The sequence below is a fragment of the Stegostoma tigrinum genome, chromosome 2 (assembly GCF_030684315.1).
Source record: "Stegostoma tigrinum isolate sSteTig4 chromosome 2, sSteTig4.hap1, whole genome shotgun sequence".
NCBI classification, from domain to species: domain Eukaryota; kingdom Metazoa; phylum Chordata; class Chondrichthyes; order Orectolobiformes; family Stegostomatidae; genus Stegostoma; species Stegostoma tigrinum.
The window spans coordinates 9,079,777-9,096,240 of NC_081355.1; the positions used below are offsets into that span (position 1 = coordinate 9,079,777).

A 16,464-nucleotide genomic window follows, 5' to 3' on the forward strand; every position below is an offset into this window, starting at 1 on the left:
CTTGCCTGTTCAGAGTATTGATAGCAATATTTCCTTGCCCCAAAGAACTGATGCTATCTTTAAAAGGAAGGAGTGTGTGTAGTCAAAATACAGTAATTGCTTTTAAGATCTTTCCTGCAACATGTCTAAAGATCATGGAGATAATAGACTTGGTTTTAGTAATTTTATTGATCGAAAAAATTACGTGAGGTCTACGTCCTTATTGGGATAATTGTACTCCCTGCTCAGGAAGACACAGACCAAAGGCATTTGGTCACATGCTGTGAACATATTACTGAATATCATTTTTGTTTATTGTTTTTAAAATTTTAAACATGCACAATTTTCAAGCTTGCTTTTGAGAAGTTTGACAAAAGAGTCGTGGGTTATGTGGGGTTGGCAGGAGATTGGAATTAAAGTCACAATCATATCAGCCAAGATTTTATTGAATAGCAAAGTAGGCTCGAGGGGCCAAATAGCCTCATCCTGCTTCTATTTCTTACTATCTTGCAAATTCAACTAATGGCTCATCGTAACCTGTTTAAGCAGTGATCTCATAATTCATGTTGTTCAAAGGAAGGGGGGCAAATAGATAAATGTTTTTAAACCTTCTATTGGGATAGCCATGAACACGCATGGCATTAGGTAGTCCTATTATGACGAAACTTGAGATAAAAGACAGTGTTGCAATCTACTATGTGTAACATCAGACTTGAATTCAGCCCAAAATTAAGGAAACCAAGTTGTCTTCTGGTACTTAGAAACAACTTTTGAGTTCTGACCAAGTTTCCAGTTCGAAGTAAAATCGTAACCTGTAACTATAATTTTACTACTTCACAGGGTGATGGAAGTGGGAAATAATGTTTGAATGAGTTAATCAGACTATACTTCATATTCTAAACATCTAGAGCAATCTTTGCAGTATTCCTGTGTCTCTACCTCTTTCTCTCTCTCTCTCTTCCCCCCCCCCCCCCCCCCCCCCCACCACTCCCTCCAAGAAAGCAATCCACCCTTGTCCAGAACCATCAATTCTGACTTTGAACAGGACTGAAGGTGGGGCGGGTGGAATAGTATGAGAAATGTGAGCCACTGGGAAATGTCAGCTATAACTGGAGTTTTTGAATCTTTGTTGTAGGGCCAAAATTAGGAAGATGTGTTCCTGCTCAGAGATGAGAACGGGAAAGGAAATGAATCCTTACAAGATGTTCACTTTGTATGAGAAACTAAGCTTTCTTGTGACCCAGTCAGGATAGACCTGCAGCAGGCCCATCTCTAACTATTTTCCATAGATTTTGAGCCTGCTTGCCTTAAAAACTCAATGAATAATGTATAGAATTTCAGATTTAAGCACTTGTGCTCTGAAATGGGCTGTGTAATAATCTACCATAAGCTGTATCTATGATCAGTGATTATTAGTGAATGGTTTGTCTTTGCAGTATGCGGTAGAGAATGAGGAACTTACTCAACATCTGGGTGCAGCTAAAGATGCCCAACGGCAGCTCACAGCTGAGGTAAGTTTTTTTTTAAGGATGTCAATGAACGATGTCAATTTAGTCTTTATCTCATGCTAATGTCCTGCTTTCTACCCATACCCTTGGAACAATAACTTTTTTTTTTAATCCAGATAATCATCCAGTGTCCTCATTGGATGTCTTTTAACTTGAAGAATGCTACAGAATATGCCCAGAGGCTATTGAAGATAGCAGGATGTGTTGAGAAAGTGAATTAATAGAACATGGGGTGTCCTAGGTTTTATTAATAGGACTGTAGAGTGCGGAGAGCTGTTGAATTTGGACAAGACACTAGTCCAGCCTTGCCTGTTGTGTTACAAGTGCTTTTGAACACTTTAGGATGGCTGTGAAAACATTGGAGAGAATGCATAAAAAGATGCATGAGAATGTTTGTTTCATGCTGGGAGGAGGAACTTGTTATGAAGATAGGTTAGAGAAGGCTTACATGAGTGAAAGCAGGCTGGGAGGACCTCTGATAGAGATATTCAGAATGAAAGGGTCTGGACAAAGTAGGGATTCTGAGAGCAGACAGGGAGAAACTGTTAACCACAAATGCTAGAGAGCACAGTGGGTCAGACAGCATCCACGAAGAATGAGCAAGCTAATGTTTTGAGGCTAGATGACTCTTCAGAGCTGAAGTGAAGTGTGTGGGGGGTTAGCATTTATGCTACAGTTTGGGAGGGGGTATTGTGGGGTGGTGGGTGTAGGGTACTGGTGGAGAAAAGATGGTAATAGTTCTGATAAAGTGTTTGGAATATGGGAATGGAAGAACAATGGTGTGTATCCACATGCTTTCACATCAATTTTCGACACTTACTTTCCTTTCCTTGACCCCTCTGTCTCCATTTTGGGAAATAATGTCCACTGCCATCCACTACAAAGTCACTGACTCCCATAACTCCTTTCACCACAGCTCATTACACCCCACGTCCTGCAAGGACTCCATCCCATTCTCCCAGTTTCTTAGTCTATGTTGCATCTGTTCGGATGATGCCACCTTCCAAAACCATGTTGCTAGTATGGCTTACTGCTTTGACCGTGGTTTCCCAAGCACTGTGGTTAATAGGGCCGTCAACTGCAGCTGACCTATCACCTGTGTTTCCGCCCTTGCCCCTTCCCATCACACTCAGCTGCCTGATCGGGACTCCCTTGTCCTCTCTTTTCATTCCACTAGCTTCTGCATTCAAAGGATCATTCTCTGCCATTACAGATAACTTCCAGCAGAACACCACCACCAAGCTCATCTTTCCATCACTTCCTCGTGTGCATTTTGCAGGGATCATTTCCTCTGGGGCACCCTACTTCATTCTACAACCACCAATACCACCCAACTTCCCTGCAGCAAGTTGGCATGTAACTGCAGAAGGTGCAATACCTGCCCCCTTCTCGTCCCTGCTCGCCACCCAAGGGCCTGAACGGTCTATCCAGGTGAAGCAGCATTTCACCTGTACCTCCTCCAATCTTGTGCATTGTATTTGCTGCACCCAATGTGGTCTACTCTACATTAGAGAAACTAGACGCAGACTGGATGACCGCTTTTTGGAATACCTCCGTCAGTGCAAAAGCATGACCCCAATTTTCCTGTAGCTGGTCATTTTAACCATGTCCGGCTCATACGCCCACTTGTCTGTCCTCTGCATGCTGCAGTATTTCATTGAATCACAGTGCAAACTGGAGGAACAACCTCTCAACTTCAGACAAGACACTTTTTACAGGCTTCTGGACTTAAAATCGAGCTCAACACTTTCGAATTGTGAAGCTTTACATGTTATCTTGTCCTCTCACCCCTCCCTCTATCCCAGTCTGGCAGGAGCCACACATGGTTGCTCTTCCATTCTCACGTTCAGATTACTTTATCTGAACTATCAACGTCTTTTCTCCAACAGCACCCTACACCCACTACCCCCACAACACCACCCCCACCTCACCATGCTGTAGCATAAATGCTGCCCTTTCCACACTTCTTTTCACTTCAGCTCTGATGAAGAGTCACCTAGACTTGACACACAAGCCCCCCCTCGCTCTCCATGGATGCTGTTGGACCGATAGTGATCTCTAGCATTGTTGTTTGCAGTTCAGACTCCACCATCTGCAGTAATTTGTTCCTTCAAGGAGAAACTGTTCCCACCTGTGAAACGATCAAGAATGACAGCATAAATTGAAAACCAAAACCAGAAAATAATTTTTCACACAGCGAGTGGTCAAGGTTTGAGAAACTGTGTGTGTGTGGTGGAATTAGACTCAATTGACTCACCAGGGTATTGTGAAGAGGGAGAAACCAGGAGAGTGGCACAATGTGAACTAAAAAAAGGTCAGAACAGACACGATGGGGTTGAATGGCCTCCTGTGCTGTATCAATTCTCTAATGAGAACAAAAATGGAAAAACAATTCAAGCAGCATAGTTGAACAAAAAATGTTTCAGTCCATGATCTTTCATTCTGACAAAAGGTCATTGACCTGAAATATTTTATTTGCTTCTCTGACCATAGGTTGACTATTGCCAGGACTTTTCCTGTTTATTCCACATTTACACATCCGTAATGTATCGTTTGAGTCATGGGCTGTGGATTGTCTCCAGCGTTTCTGAGTTCAGCTGTGCTTCTGTATTCACTGTCATAACTCAGACCAGGCACTTTCTCAAAAGGGCTTCTGTGCAAATGCAACTCCCAACCAACAGTTTTTTTTAAAAAAATGTATATTGCTAGCAGCCAGCATGCAGATAGCCTCCCCTCTCAACTGCTATTGGTACATATTGTGATAAAGTAAAATAATTATTTGGAGGGGAAGGACATTTATTCAAAATGATAGGCTGCAAATATTTTTAGTTCTGTGCTGCAAAATTGACATTTCCTTGCTATTGTAACCTTGTAGGCTGGAGATCCATATGTACAAGGGAAAGTGAAATTTACTCAAAATAAATGTTTGGCGAATGGCTTTTTAATTACTGATGCTGTGTCATTGTGCACGTCGAGGTTTAATGATAGTGGTGTAATTTTAGCATGTGTGTATTTCTGTCCACAGTTGCGAGAGCTGGAGGACAAATATGCGGAGTGTATGGAGATGCTGCACGAAGCACAGGAGGAAATCAAGAACCTGCGTAACAAAACCATGCCAAACAGTGCACCACGACGCTATCATTCACTGGGCCTGTTCCCTTTGGTAAATATGTGGAAGGAACATATTGTAATTGTCCACTTGCCATTGGATCTGTTCAGTTTGGGCTTGTCTGGAGAGGTGGTTTTATTCTGCGTTATGTTTGTCTGATGCATCGATAACAATTAAAAATACCAGACCATAGGGCTTCTCTCTAATGAGTGCAATGACTGGTGACTTAACCTGAAGGTCACCACACCTCAGGCGAGGAGAGAGGTTGAGAAGGAGAGTGCTTCAGGCAGTGCAGGAATTTAACTCATGCTGTTGACTTCAATCTACATTGTGAGCTCAGCCAACTGAGCTAACAAATCCCCCATAGGTACTGGTCTGACAATGCCCAGTCAAAATCTGGTCATTCATTTGACACACCCTGAGGGAGTGGACTGGAGAGTGGTGTTGAAACTGCAATCAGATCAACCAAGTTCTTATTGATGGGCCTAAAGTGCTGACTGGTTGTAATCCTACTCCTAAATAATAATCAAAACTGTGCAATCAGACATTGTTAATATATTTATTTGGAAATGGATAAAGATGCTTCTAGATTATGCAAAAGACATCCTGAGATTAAACCACTCGATGTCTGTCTGTATCAACAGCTTCTCTTATGATTTGATCAGTTGCATTTGGATAATTTTAGCCATGTCTTTGTTGATGACTAATAGGTCTACCAATGTGAACTTCAGGTTTTAAATTGGCCTCGGTATTAGATAGGCAGCATAGCTTTGTGCAGGGGAAGTTTTGTGTCTCAAACTCAATTGAGTTTTTGAATATATGATAATAAAATGTGAGGCTGGATGAACACAGCAGGCCAAGCAGCATCTCAGGAGCACAAAAGCTGACGTTTCGGGTCTAGGCCCTTCATCAGAGATGCCGAAACGTCAGCTTTTGTGCTCCTGAGATGCTGCTTGGCCTGCTGTGTTCATCCAGCTTCACACTTTGTTATCTTGGAATTCTCCAGCATCTGCAGTTCCCATTATCTCTGAGTTTTTGAATAAGTGACCATGAAGATTGACAGCAGGGCAGTGGATTTTGTGTACGTGCACTTTAGCGAGGTTTGTAACAGATTGGGGCAGCTGCATATAGTAAGGAGGATTTTTGGAGGATTGTTAGAGGATACAGCAGCAGATGGATTGGCTGGATACTTAAGTGGAGCAAGGGTAAATGGAGTTTTATTTAGACTAGTCTACAGTAAATGGCAGAACCCTTAGAGACATTGATATAGAGAGGCGTATAGGTCCACAGTTCCCTGGAAGTGGTAATGCTAGTGGAAGAGGTGGCCAAAAACGCACATGGAATGCTTGCCTTCATCATTCGGGGCATTGAGTATAAAAATTGGGGAGTCATGTTGCAGTATATAGGACACAAAAGGACTCATTTGTATTATTGCATACAATTCTAGTTGCCATACTATCAGAGGATGTACATAGAGGCTTTGGAGACGGTACAGCAAAAATTTACCAGGATGTTGCCTGGCTTGGAGAATATTAGCTATGAGGGAGATATTGAATAAACTGTGTTTTCACTTGAATGTCGAAGTATGAGGGATGGCCTGATCAAGTTGTACAAAATGAGAGGTGTAGATAGAATGGATAGTCAGAGCCCTTTCTCCCAGGGTACAAATTTCAGATACTAGGGGATGTGGGCTTAGGATAAATTTAAAGGAGATGAGAGGCAGGTTTTTGTTTAAACAGAGGGTGGTAACTGCCTGGAATGCACTGCTAGTGGAGGTGGTAGATGCAGATACAGTAGCAGTATTGAAGCATCTTAACAGACACATGAATAGGTAGGAAATAGAGGGATACAGACAGCATAAAAAGGCAAAAGGTTTTTAGTTTTGAAAGGTATCATGTGTGGGCATAGGCTTGGTGGGCTGAAGGGCCTGTTCCTGTGCTGTACTGTGCTTTGTTCTTTAATTGGACTTTACCACTACAACATAATTCCTCTTTATTACAGGTTACTGTTGCAAGTCTGATATCCTGTGTTCGTTATTAATTAATAAAAACATTCAAATACAGTAACATCAAGGAGCATTTTGCGCACAAAGCCTGCTGCTGTAGCCAATAAGATGATGTCTGAAGCCATTGAAGCCCTGATGGATGTAACAATATCTTTGTTATTAATGGTCTGAGTGATCATGGAGTGGGACATTAACAAAGCCTTGTGGCTCAGAGACAGAGACATTGTCCACTATGTATCAAAGCAACTTCTGCTGTTATGTTTGAGAACGGAACTTGAGCTACAGCTAGAGCATTAGAAGGAATACAACACAAATTCCCAAGCTGCAAGGAAGGAACTTCTGATGACACTATTGAAGAATTTTCTCTCTCAGCATTGACTTTCTCATGAGTCCTTGAGGAGCTCTAAGCATTCCCAGACCCCGATTGCAGGCACCCACGTCTACATGATTGGATTTGGCTGTAGCTTGAATAATGGCTTCTGGCAGAGCTATTGAAGCTTTGTTCAGAGCCTCAACCTTGAGTCCCTTAAGTGATCAGAGATTTCCTGTCATCAGTATTTAAGATTTCTTGGGCTAGTGCCAATCTTTAACATGCCCAAGGTATGAAACATCAAATGAGTTTACAGTTTGAGTCCAGTGTGTCTCTGCAAGATTTAAAAAGTGTTGGAAACTTTTTTTTATAAGGTATTTCTAGAAGATGCAGAGACTCAGTGCAAAAGACTAAAGATGTTAGTGGGGAAGGAAGAGGAAAGTGTGATTTAGGGTGAAAGGGAGAGAATTGGTCCCCTACCAAGAGCAAGTAAACACGATACAAACTAGTTGTAGTTTTTCTGGCAATTTCTGATTATCTAGCATCTGTGTTTCTTTCTTTTTTTTAAATAAGATACAATCTAACCTAGGGTGGTGTGGGGTGGAAGAGCTGACACCACTATCGGTTTCTCAAGTTATGGAACTCGATATTCAGACCTGGAGGAAGTAAAGTGCCCAAGCAGCGAAGGAGATGTTGTTCCCTGAGCATAAGTTGTGCAATATATCAGTTTTTGCACTGGAGTATGAAGGTTTTTTAAAGCATTTATTGTTTGTCCCACCTGAACTTGGGAGATCTGGAAGAACAGACTACTAGATGCCCTGTAACTTAATCCAGTGCTCATTTCTACATGATTCACGTTTCATTTTATTTCACAGGATTCTTTAGCTGCTGAAATTGAAGGGTCGATGCGCAAAGAACTGCAGATGGACACCTCACCTGCACTAGAACAAAGGTACTTCCTGAAAAAGGAATCTTTAACTTTTGTTTGTCAAGCTCTACCAGGTCAGCCCTTACCATAAGTCACTTCACTTCATGACTCCACACCCAAGCACCAAACCATCATCTCCAACACCATTCATGACCTCATCACCTCAGGGGACCTCCCACCCACAGCCTCCAACCTCATTGTTCTCCCCAACCCCGCACGGCCCGTTTCTATCTCCTTCCCAAAATCCACAAACCTGCCTGCCCTGGTAGACCCATCGTCTCAGCGTGCTCCTGCCCCACCGAACTCATCTCCACCTATCTGGACTCCATTTTCTCCCCTTTGGTCCAGGAACTCCCTACCTACGTCCATGACACCACCCACGCCCTCCACCTCCTCCAGGACTTCCAATTCCCTGGCCCCCAACACCTCATTTTCACCATGGACGTCCAGTCCCTGTACACCTGCATTCCGCATGCAGATGGCCTCAAGGCCCTCCGCTTCTTCCTGTCCCACAGGCCCGACCAGTCCCCCTCCACCGACACCCTCATCCGCCTAGCCGAACTCGTCCTCACCCTCAACAACTTTTGATTCCGCCCACTTCCTACAGACTAAGGGGGTGGCCATGGGCACCCGCATGGGCCCCAGCTATGCCTGCCTCTTTGTAGGTTACGTGGAACAGTCCCTCTTCCGCACCTACACAGGCCCCAAACCCCACCTCTTCCTCCGTTACATTGATGACTGTATCAGCGCCGCCTCTTGCTCCCCAGAGGAGCTCGAACAGCTCATCCACTTCACCAACACCTTCCACCCCAACCTTCAGTTCACCTGGGCCATGTCCAGCACATCCCTCACCTTCCTGGATCTCTCAGTCTCCTTCTCAGGCAACCAGCTTGTAACTGATGTCCATTTCAAGCCCACTGACTCCCACAGCTACCTAGAATACACCACCTCCCACCCACCCTCCTGCAAAAATTCCATCCCCTATTCCCAATTCCTCTGCCTCCGCCACATCTGCTCCTACGATGAGGCATTCCACTCCCGCACATCCCAGATGTCCAAGTTCTTCAAGGACCGCAACTTTCCCACCACAGTGGTCGAGAACGCCCTTGACCGCGTTTCCCGCAACACATCGCTCACACCCCGCCCCCGCCACAACCGCCCAAAGAGGATCCCCCTCGTTCTCTCACACACCACCCCACCAACCTCCGGATATAACGCATCATCCTCCGACACTTGCGCCATCTACAATCCGACCCCATCACCCAAGGCATTTTTCCATCCCCACCCCTGTCTGCTTTCCGGAGTGACCACTCTCTCCGTGACTCCCTTGTTCGCTCCACACTGCCCTCCAACCCCACCACACCCGGCACCTTCCCCTGCAACCACAGGAAATGCTACACTTGCCCCCACACCACCTCCCTCACCCCTATCCCAGGCCCCAAGATGACTTTCCACATTAAGCAGAGGTTCACCTGCACATCTGCCAATGTGGTATACTGTATCCATTGTACCCGGCGTGGCTTCCTCTACATTGGGGAAACCAAGTGGAGGCTTGGGGACCGCTTTGAAGAACACCTCCGCTCGGTTCGCAATAAATAACTGCACCTCCCAGTCGCGACCCATTTCCACTCCCCCTCCCATTCTTTAGATGACATGTCCATCATGGGCCTCCTGCAGTGCCACAATGATGCCACCCGAAGGTTGTAGGAACAGCAACTCATATTCCGCTTGGGAACCCTGCAGCCGAATGGTATCAATGTGGACTTCACCAGTTTCAAATTCTCCCCTTCCCCCACCGCATCCCAAAACCAGCCCAGTTCGTCCCCTCCCCCCACTGCACCACACAACCGGCCCAGCTCTCCCCTCCACCCACTGCATCCCAAAACCAGTCCAACCTGTCTCTGCCTCCCTAACCTGTTCTTCCTCTCACCCATCCCTTCCTCCCGCCCCAAGCCGCACCTCCATCTCCTACCTACTAACCTCATCCCACCTCCTTGACCTGTCTGTCTTCCCTGGACTGACCTATCCCCTCCCTACCTCCCCACCTATACCCTCTCCACCTATCATCTTTTCTCTCCTCTTCGGTCCACCTCCCTATTTATTCCAGAACCCTCACCCCATCCCCCTCTCTGAAGGGTCTAGGCCCGAAACGTCAGCTTTTGTGCTCCTGAGATGCTGCTGGGCCTGCTGTGTTCATCCAGCCTCACATTTTATTATCTTGGATTCTCCAGCATCTGCAGTTCCCATTATCACTTTGTAACTGTTGCCTTTTCACATTATTTACAATTATGCAGAAGCGGGAAATTGATAATCAGCTTCAGTATTGTTAATGGATGTGGATAGAATATACTTAAATGTTGTGAGCTTAACCAGTTTGTAATTATTTAATTTGAACATATTTTTTGCAAAATCATCCTCAATTTATTGGAGCTAATGCAGGACCCACTGCCATTAAAATGTTAGAGCTAAACCTGTTTTCAACAACCTTTCTGTTATCTGTGTTAACCCAGGTACTTTTCTGTTCTTTGACTCAATATTGTGGTTTTGTTGTCTTATTTAAAATAAAATGAACATGCATAGTATGCATCACTCAGGAATGGGCGAGCAGAGTCCTCCACTGACATGTTCATAGGTATGCACATCCCATGAAGCCCAGGCAGCTTGGGCTGCCATTGTTTGTCTGCTGCTATTACCTTCCTTAACGAAGAAACCTCCCTCTGCTGTCTTCTAACCAGATGACAAATTTTGTATAAAGCTTCCCATGAAAAGTTGCCACTTGCATTGCCTAGCTCTGTCCTTATTGCCCATTCATTATCGCCTTTGAGAAGGTAGTAGTGAGCTGATATCTCAAACCTCGGCGATTCATAGCAAGTAAGCTGATAGAAAGGAACTTTCGATTTTTGGACCTAGCTGGTCAAGGTGACTGGTCGGGAAGTCATTGAAGCTGCTGTTGCTGCAGTGCATCATGTCGATGATATGTACCTTTGCCACTTTGCATCAGTATCGGAGGGAATAAACATTTGTGGATGTTGTGCAAATCCAATAGTGTTGAGCTCATTGACTGTGGTTGGACTTACCCTCATCTCGGCCCCGAGAGGCTATTCCATCACACTTGTGCTTTATAGCTGGTGAAAAGGCTTTAGGAAATCTGAGTTACTCACTGCAGAGTTCTGTGATTTGCTCTTGTGCGCACACTTTTTATATTCATGTTACTTAAATGTGAAGCCCCTTATAGGTGAAAGACTGGTCCATGTTTGCCTGGCAGTAAGCCAAAATCCTTCTGTTTTCTGCAAAAGAAAGAAATATGTTGATTGCTGTGTCTGGGAGGATATGTAATTTCATTTACAAGTGCAAGCATAATGGAGTGTACATGAGTTTACTGACCAGGTTACTAAATTTGATTACTAATGATTGTGTACATTATGCAATACAAAGGGAAAGCAAAGGACTTTATTTGGGAAAGGCATTGTTAGCTGACATTTCGGTGAGATTGCATTTGTTGCCCCAGTTAAGTCGGTGTTTTCATATCTAGCCTGGCCTGATATGAATATGACTCATAGTTTCCACATTCCATTGTGTTTTTCTTAACACAACTCTTGTGTGTAAACAAATAAGTAATTAAAATTTGTTTAGCTTTGAATACAGCTGAAGCCCAGCCATGTTCTTAGTGTTTAGTTTAGCTGTATTTCTCTTCGTGGGCCGTGAAGTCACATTTCAATATATGCAAAAACGTTTGTGGTGCAGAAGTCAACTGTTTTGCTGTGAACTTTTCTACTAACAATGTGTGAATATACATCTTAAAAAATTTCCAGTCTGGCGTTTTGAATCTCATGTTATGTCTCAACTGAATAAAGTCTTAATGACACTAGTAGGAAAAGACAGGGTAGATAACCTATTTCCACTGGTTAGGGATTCTAAAACTAGGGGCCGTTGTCTAAAATTAGGGCCAGATCTTTCGGGAGAGAGGTTAGGAAGCACTTATACGCACAAAAATTTAGATGTTAGGAATTCTTCCACAAATGGCAGTGGATTCAGGATCAGTTGTTAATTTTACATCTGAGAGGATTTTTTAATGAAGCAAAAATATTAAGAGACACGGGCCCAAGACAGACGTACAGAGTTAGGCTGCAGATCAACCAGGATCTCGTTGAATGATGAAATAGGTTTGAGGGGCTGAGTGGCCTACTCCTGTACCTATGTTCCAGCTATTTGTTGCTGCTCCTTATTGCAGTTCCTACCAAGGGATGTGTTTAATGAATGTGGCCCCCGCCTGTGTCATTAAGTGTATAAATCAGGAGGAGGCCATTCAGCCCCTTGAGTCTGCTTTGTCATTCAAGAAAATCATGCCTGATCTGATTGTGACTTCAACTCTACATCCTCGCCTAACCTGATCAACCTTTGATTCCTTTGTTGGATAAGAACCCATGTACCCTAAAAGTAGTCGGTTCACCGCTGACTTCTAAACATGCATGACCCTCTCAGAGAAAACAGTGCTTTCCATTTCTATTGTAAAAGGGAGACCACTTATTCTTCAATTGTGCCCCTTCATTCTACTAAAAGAGGAGGCATTATCTTAGAGCCCACCCTATCAAAAGTCCCTTCAGGATCTTGCAAGTCTTAATCAGCAGTGGCAATGGTCTAGTGGTAATGACTCTGGACATTAGAACAACTCAGAGCCCCAAGCTGATGATGTGGGGACATGAGTTCAAATTCCATTATTGCATCATTTGTACTTAAAAATACAAAATCTGGAATTAAAACTTGACGTAACGGTGACCAAGTAATCACTGTTAATTTTTTCAGACATCCATGTGATTCACTAATATTCAGATGCATTATGAAACACATGAGGCAGCTGGATCTTGAATCTGACATTGAGACACAAGAACCCTCCCATATTTTCTTACTGTTTTGGCATAAACACCATACAAATTGAACTAAAGTAAAAGGAAGACAAACCTCTGTACTCCACATGTTAATATAATTAACTCAATCCCCAGATCTATTTTCCTTGTTAACTTTAACTCTGAGACGGTTGTATTAACAGAATTAGATTCTAACACACCACAATTTAATTTGAAAATGTTCATTTCTTTTTAAAAAATAAATCTTGCAGATCTTTCGGCGAGGTGTTAAACCCAGGCCTCACCTGACCCCTCAAGTGGATTTAAATTATCTCACGGCACTATTTCAAAAGAGGACCGAGGAGCTTTCCCAGTGTCCCGACCAATATTCATCCTTCGTTCAGCAGGTTTTGTTTTGAAAGGAAGTGTTATGATCTGGTCATTAATGCATTGCTGTTTATAGGAGCTTTTATGTGCAAAGCTGCAGTTCCAACATTACAGCAGTAATTCCACTTCACAAACTACTTCATTGGAAGTGCAAGATTTTCCTTGCTGACCCTTGACCCTTGACCCTTATGATATTGGTGACTTCTTTAACATTGCCCACAATTACCCTCAAAACAAGCTTCGAGTGATGAAATTATATAAATATTGAAACCTTTTCTTATTATTCATTCATGGTACGTGGGTCAGGCCAGTATTTATTCCTAATTCCTAGTTGCCCAGAGGGCAGTTAAGAGTAAACTGCATTGCAGTGCTGTGGGTCTGGAGTCACATATAGGCCAGACCAGGTAAGGATGGCAGTTTCCTTCCATGAAGGACATTGGTGAACCACATGGGTTTTTCTGTTAATCAACAATGGATTCATGATCATCATTAGGTTTCTTAATTCCAGATTTTTGAGTTCAAATTCCACTATCTATCATGGCAGGATTTGAACCCACATCCCCAGAACATTACTCGGGTCTCTAGATGATCAGTCCAGCAATAATACCACTACGCCATCGCCTCCCCCGTAAAGTGACATCCACAAATCAACTCATTCAGCAAAAACATAATCTGCAATAGACGTGCATTTGAGTCATGGTGCGGTACGTTTCATTGCCATGGAACAAGAAAAATTGGTGAATATTTGGTTGGCTACATTTACCTTGACGCAAATCTTGCCTTCCTGTCCAGAAGCTGCCGAAATGTGGAACTGTACAGTCCTGTTTAATTCCAAATTTATTTGCAGGTTAATTGTCTGCTATGAGGAGTTGTGTAGTAAATGTGCACCGTGTTGCAGCCTCGGCACTTTGTGTGTGTGCGCACTAAGTACAGCAGTGATCAGCCTGTTAATAGCTTTGTTGTTCCTGCAGACATCAGCAGAAACGGGTGTTTGAAACTGTGCGCACAGTGAATCAAGCTGTGAGACAAAGATCGCAGGCACCGTCACCAATGAACATCCCAGGGTCTAACCAGTCCTCTGCAATGAACTCTGGCTTCTCAAGCTGTGTCAGCACTCCCAGGTCTAGCTTCTACGGTGGCGACATCACCAACATAGTCATAGACAACAGGACGAACAGCATCATTTTAGAAACCGAATCAAATGAAATAGGGTAAGAGAATCTGACTGTGAACTGGAGTTTTTCTCTTGTTTTTGTTTAGATCACTTCAAAAACAAAGGAATGGAGGTCACCTCTTCTTTGTGTCAGAGATGTGGTCGAGATGCGTGAGTGAGGTGTCTCTGTCGTTTGATCAACATGTTTAATGTTCAGTTAAGCAGGAGCCTTCCAGAAGGGTACACTAGGTTATGTCGCGAGTACTTCACTGCATTAGTGTGTGGATGGGAGCCGATTTGGAAAAGAACTGTTGCAGTAGAGTGGGCACAAAATTGATACTCCAAGGTGTTGCCAGGACTGGAAAAAGGTAGCTATGAGGAAAGATTGGTTAGGCTGCAGGTCATTTTCCTTGGAACAGAGGAGGCTGAGAGGAGATTTGTTTGAGATATACAAATTTGAGAGGATAGATGGGATGAGAGGAGCCTGATTACTTTAGTGGAGCAGTCAGTGACTAGTGGCATAGGTTTCAAGTGATTGGTAGAGCAATTAGAGAAGAGATGAGGGGTGGGGGGTAAATGTTCAGGGTCTTGAACTCGCTGTCTGAAAAGGCAATCAAGGCAGTAACCCTCAACTCTTTTTTTTCAAAGATGTCAGGATAAGCCCGAGTAACTTCTAGGGATATGGTCAAAAGGCTGGAAAGTTGGATGGCTTAATCTTTGGGCAGTGCAGGAATGGTGGGCAGACTGGCCTCGTACTGTGCTCTAAACCTTCTGTGATTTCCATGAGCTTGCTGTACCTAGGAAAGAAAGTCAAATGCCATTTAACTGAGCTCACCTGTTCATGATAATAATTGACCTTGCCTGCTGTTGTGGTTTTTCGGCAATACCCCTCAATCTCGCACCAGACCTTGTCCCATCGCACTCCTGACAACCTCGTGTTCTTTTCCAAATCCAATTCGGCTTCTAAATTCTGAATCTGCTACCTTCCATCTCAAGTTATCCTGAAGTAATGCAAGATGCATTTTATCCCATCTCCAGCACTGTGTCCCAATAATTGTTGCTGTATTCTGGCAGGGGTCTGTGGGATAGGCAAGTTTGGAATGGCACAGTGGTTAGCACTACGGCCTCACAGTACCAGGAGCCTGGATTCGATTCCAGCCTTGAGTGACGTTCCATATGGATTTTGGATGTTCTCCCTGTGTCTGTCTCCCTCCCGCAGTCCAAAGATGTGCGAGCCAGGTGGATCAGCCATTGGGAATGTAGGGAGATTGGGCAAGGGTCTTTGTGGGATGCTGTTCGGAGGGTTGGTGGGATTTGAAGGGCCAAATGACCTCCTTCCACACAGTAGAGATTCACTAAAGTAAAGTTATTGTTAGTGGATGAAGGGCTCAATGATGAGGGGACCCAGAGATGAGGGGAAATAAAAGCAAAAATTTCTTGAAATACACGACAGGTAGAATCTGCAGAGAGAGAAACTGTTAATGTTTCGGGTTGATGACCTGCTGACTATGTAATATTTCCTGCTTCTATTTCAGCTCTCCAGCATCTGTAGTAAGTTTGCATTTGTGACATAAGGAAGTACTTATTTTTAAATGCAACGAGTGTTTAGGATTTGGAGTGCACTGCCCTGAGAGGGTGGTAAATTTGGATCTGGTATTAATTTTCATGTGGGAATGGGATGAATAGTTGAAGGAGAAGAATACACCAGGGATTGCAGAAAGAGATGGGGAGTTGGAATAAGTGGCATACACTTTGGAATAGTAGGTATGTTCTTGTTGGACCAAATGGTGAAAGTCCATGGGCTGCTGGTTTACAATTGTGAGCAGCTCTTACATTTTGACATGCTTTTGCTGGTCAGAGATGTATAAAACTCCTGCAGGATTATTCAAAAAAATTAGTGAACTGTTCGATGAATTTGCATGAATTAAATTGTGAAGTAAATGTATTTTCACCCTCCCCTTTCCCTGGTTGGTAAAACTTACTTTACCTCCCTTAATCAATATTTAAATGATTCAGTGTCCCATTCCTGTGAAATTTTGGGCTCAACGTTTTTTGAAAACAGCCCGTGTGGCTGACAGAGTGCTGATTTCTGAACATTCTTTGTCTAAAAGAATGGGCGCCCCAGGCGATGAGAGAGAAGGCAGCTAAACTGGTTCAGTGATAGGAGAGAGATCCTCTGAGGTTGGCCTGGAGGGAGGAGGGTAACTTCTTCTGATTAGGCAAGCCTGGAAGTGGGTTCAC

At 43.7% G+C, this 16,464-nt stretch overlaps 1 protein-coding gene across 5 annotated transcripts in view; it reads left to right on the top strand.

The window, feature by feature from the left end:
• Positions 1-16,464, top strand: part of trak1a (trafficking protein, kinesin binding 1a) — a 201,939-nt gene that overhangs the window by 165,346 nt on the left and 20,129 nt on the right. For all 5 annotated transcript variants that reach the window (XM_048550826.2, XM_048550817.2, XM_048550854.2 and 2 more), the window contains 4 exons: positions 1,416-1,490; positions 4,513-4,650; positions 7,787-7,863; positions 14,042-14,281. In XM_048550826.2, coding sequence (XP_048406783.2) covers positions 1,416-1,490; positions 4,513-4,650; positions 7,787-7,863; positions 14,042-14,281 — 530 coding nt within the window. The remainder of the gene's footprint in view (positions 1-1,415; positions 1,491-4,512; positions 4,651-7,786; positions 7,864-14,041; positions 14,282-16,464) is intronic.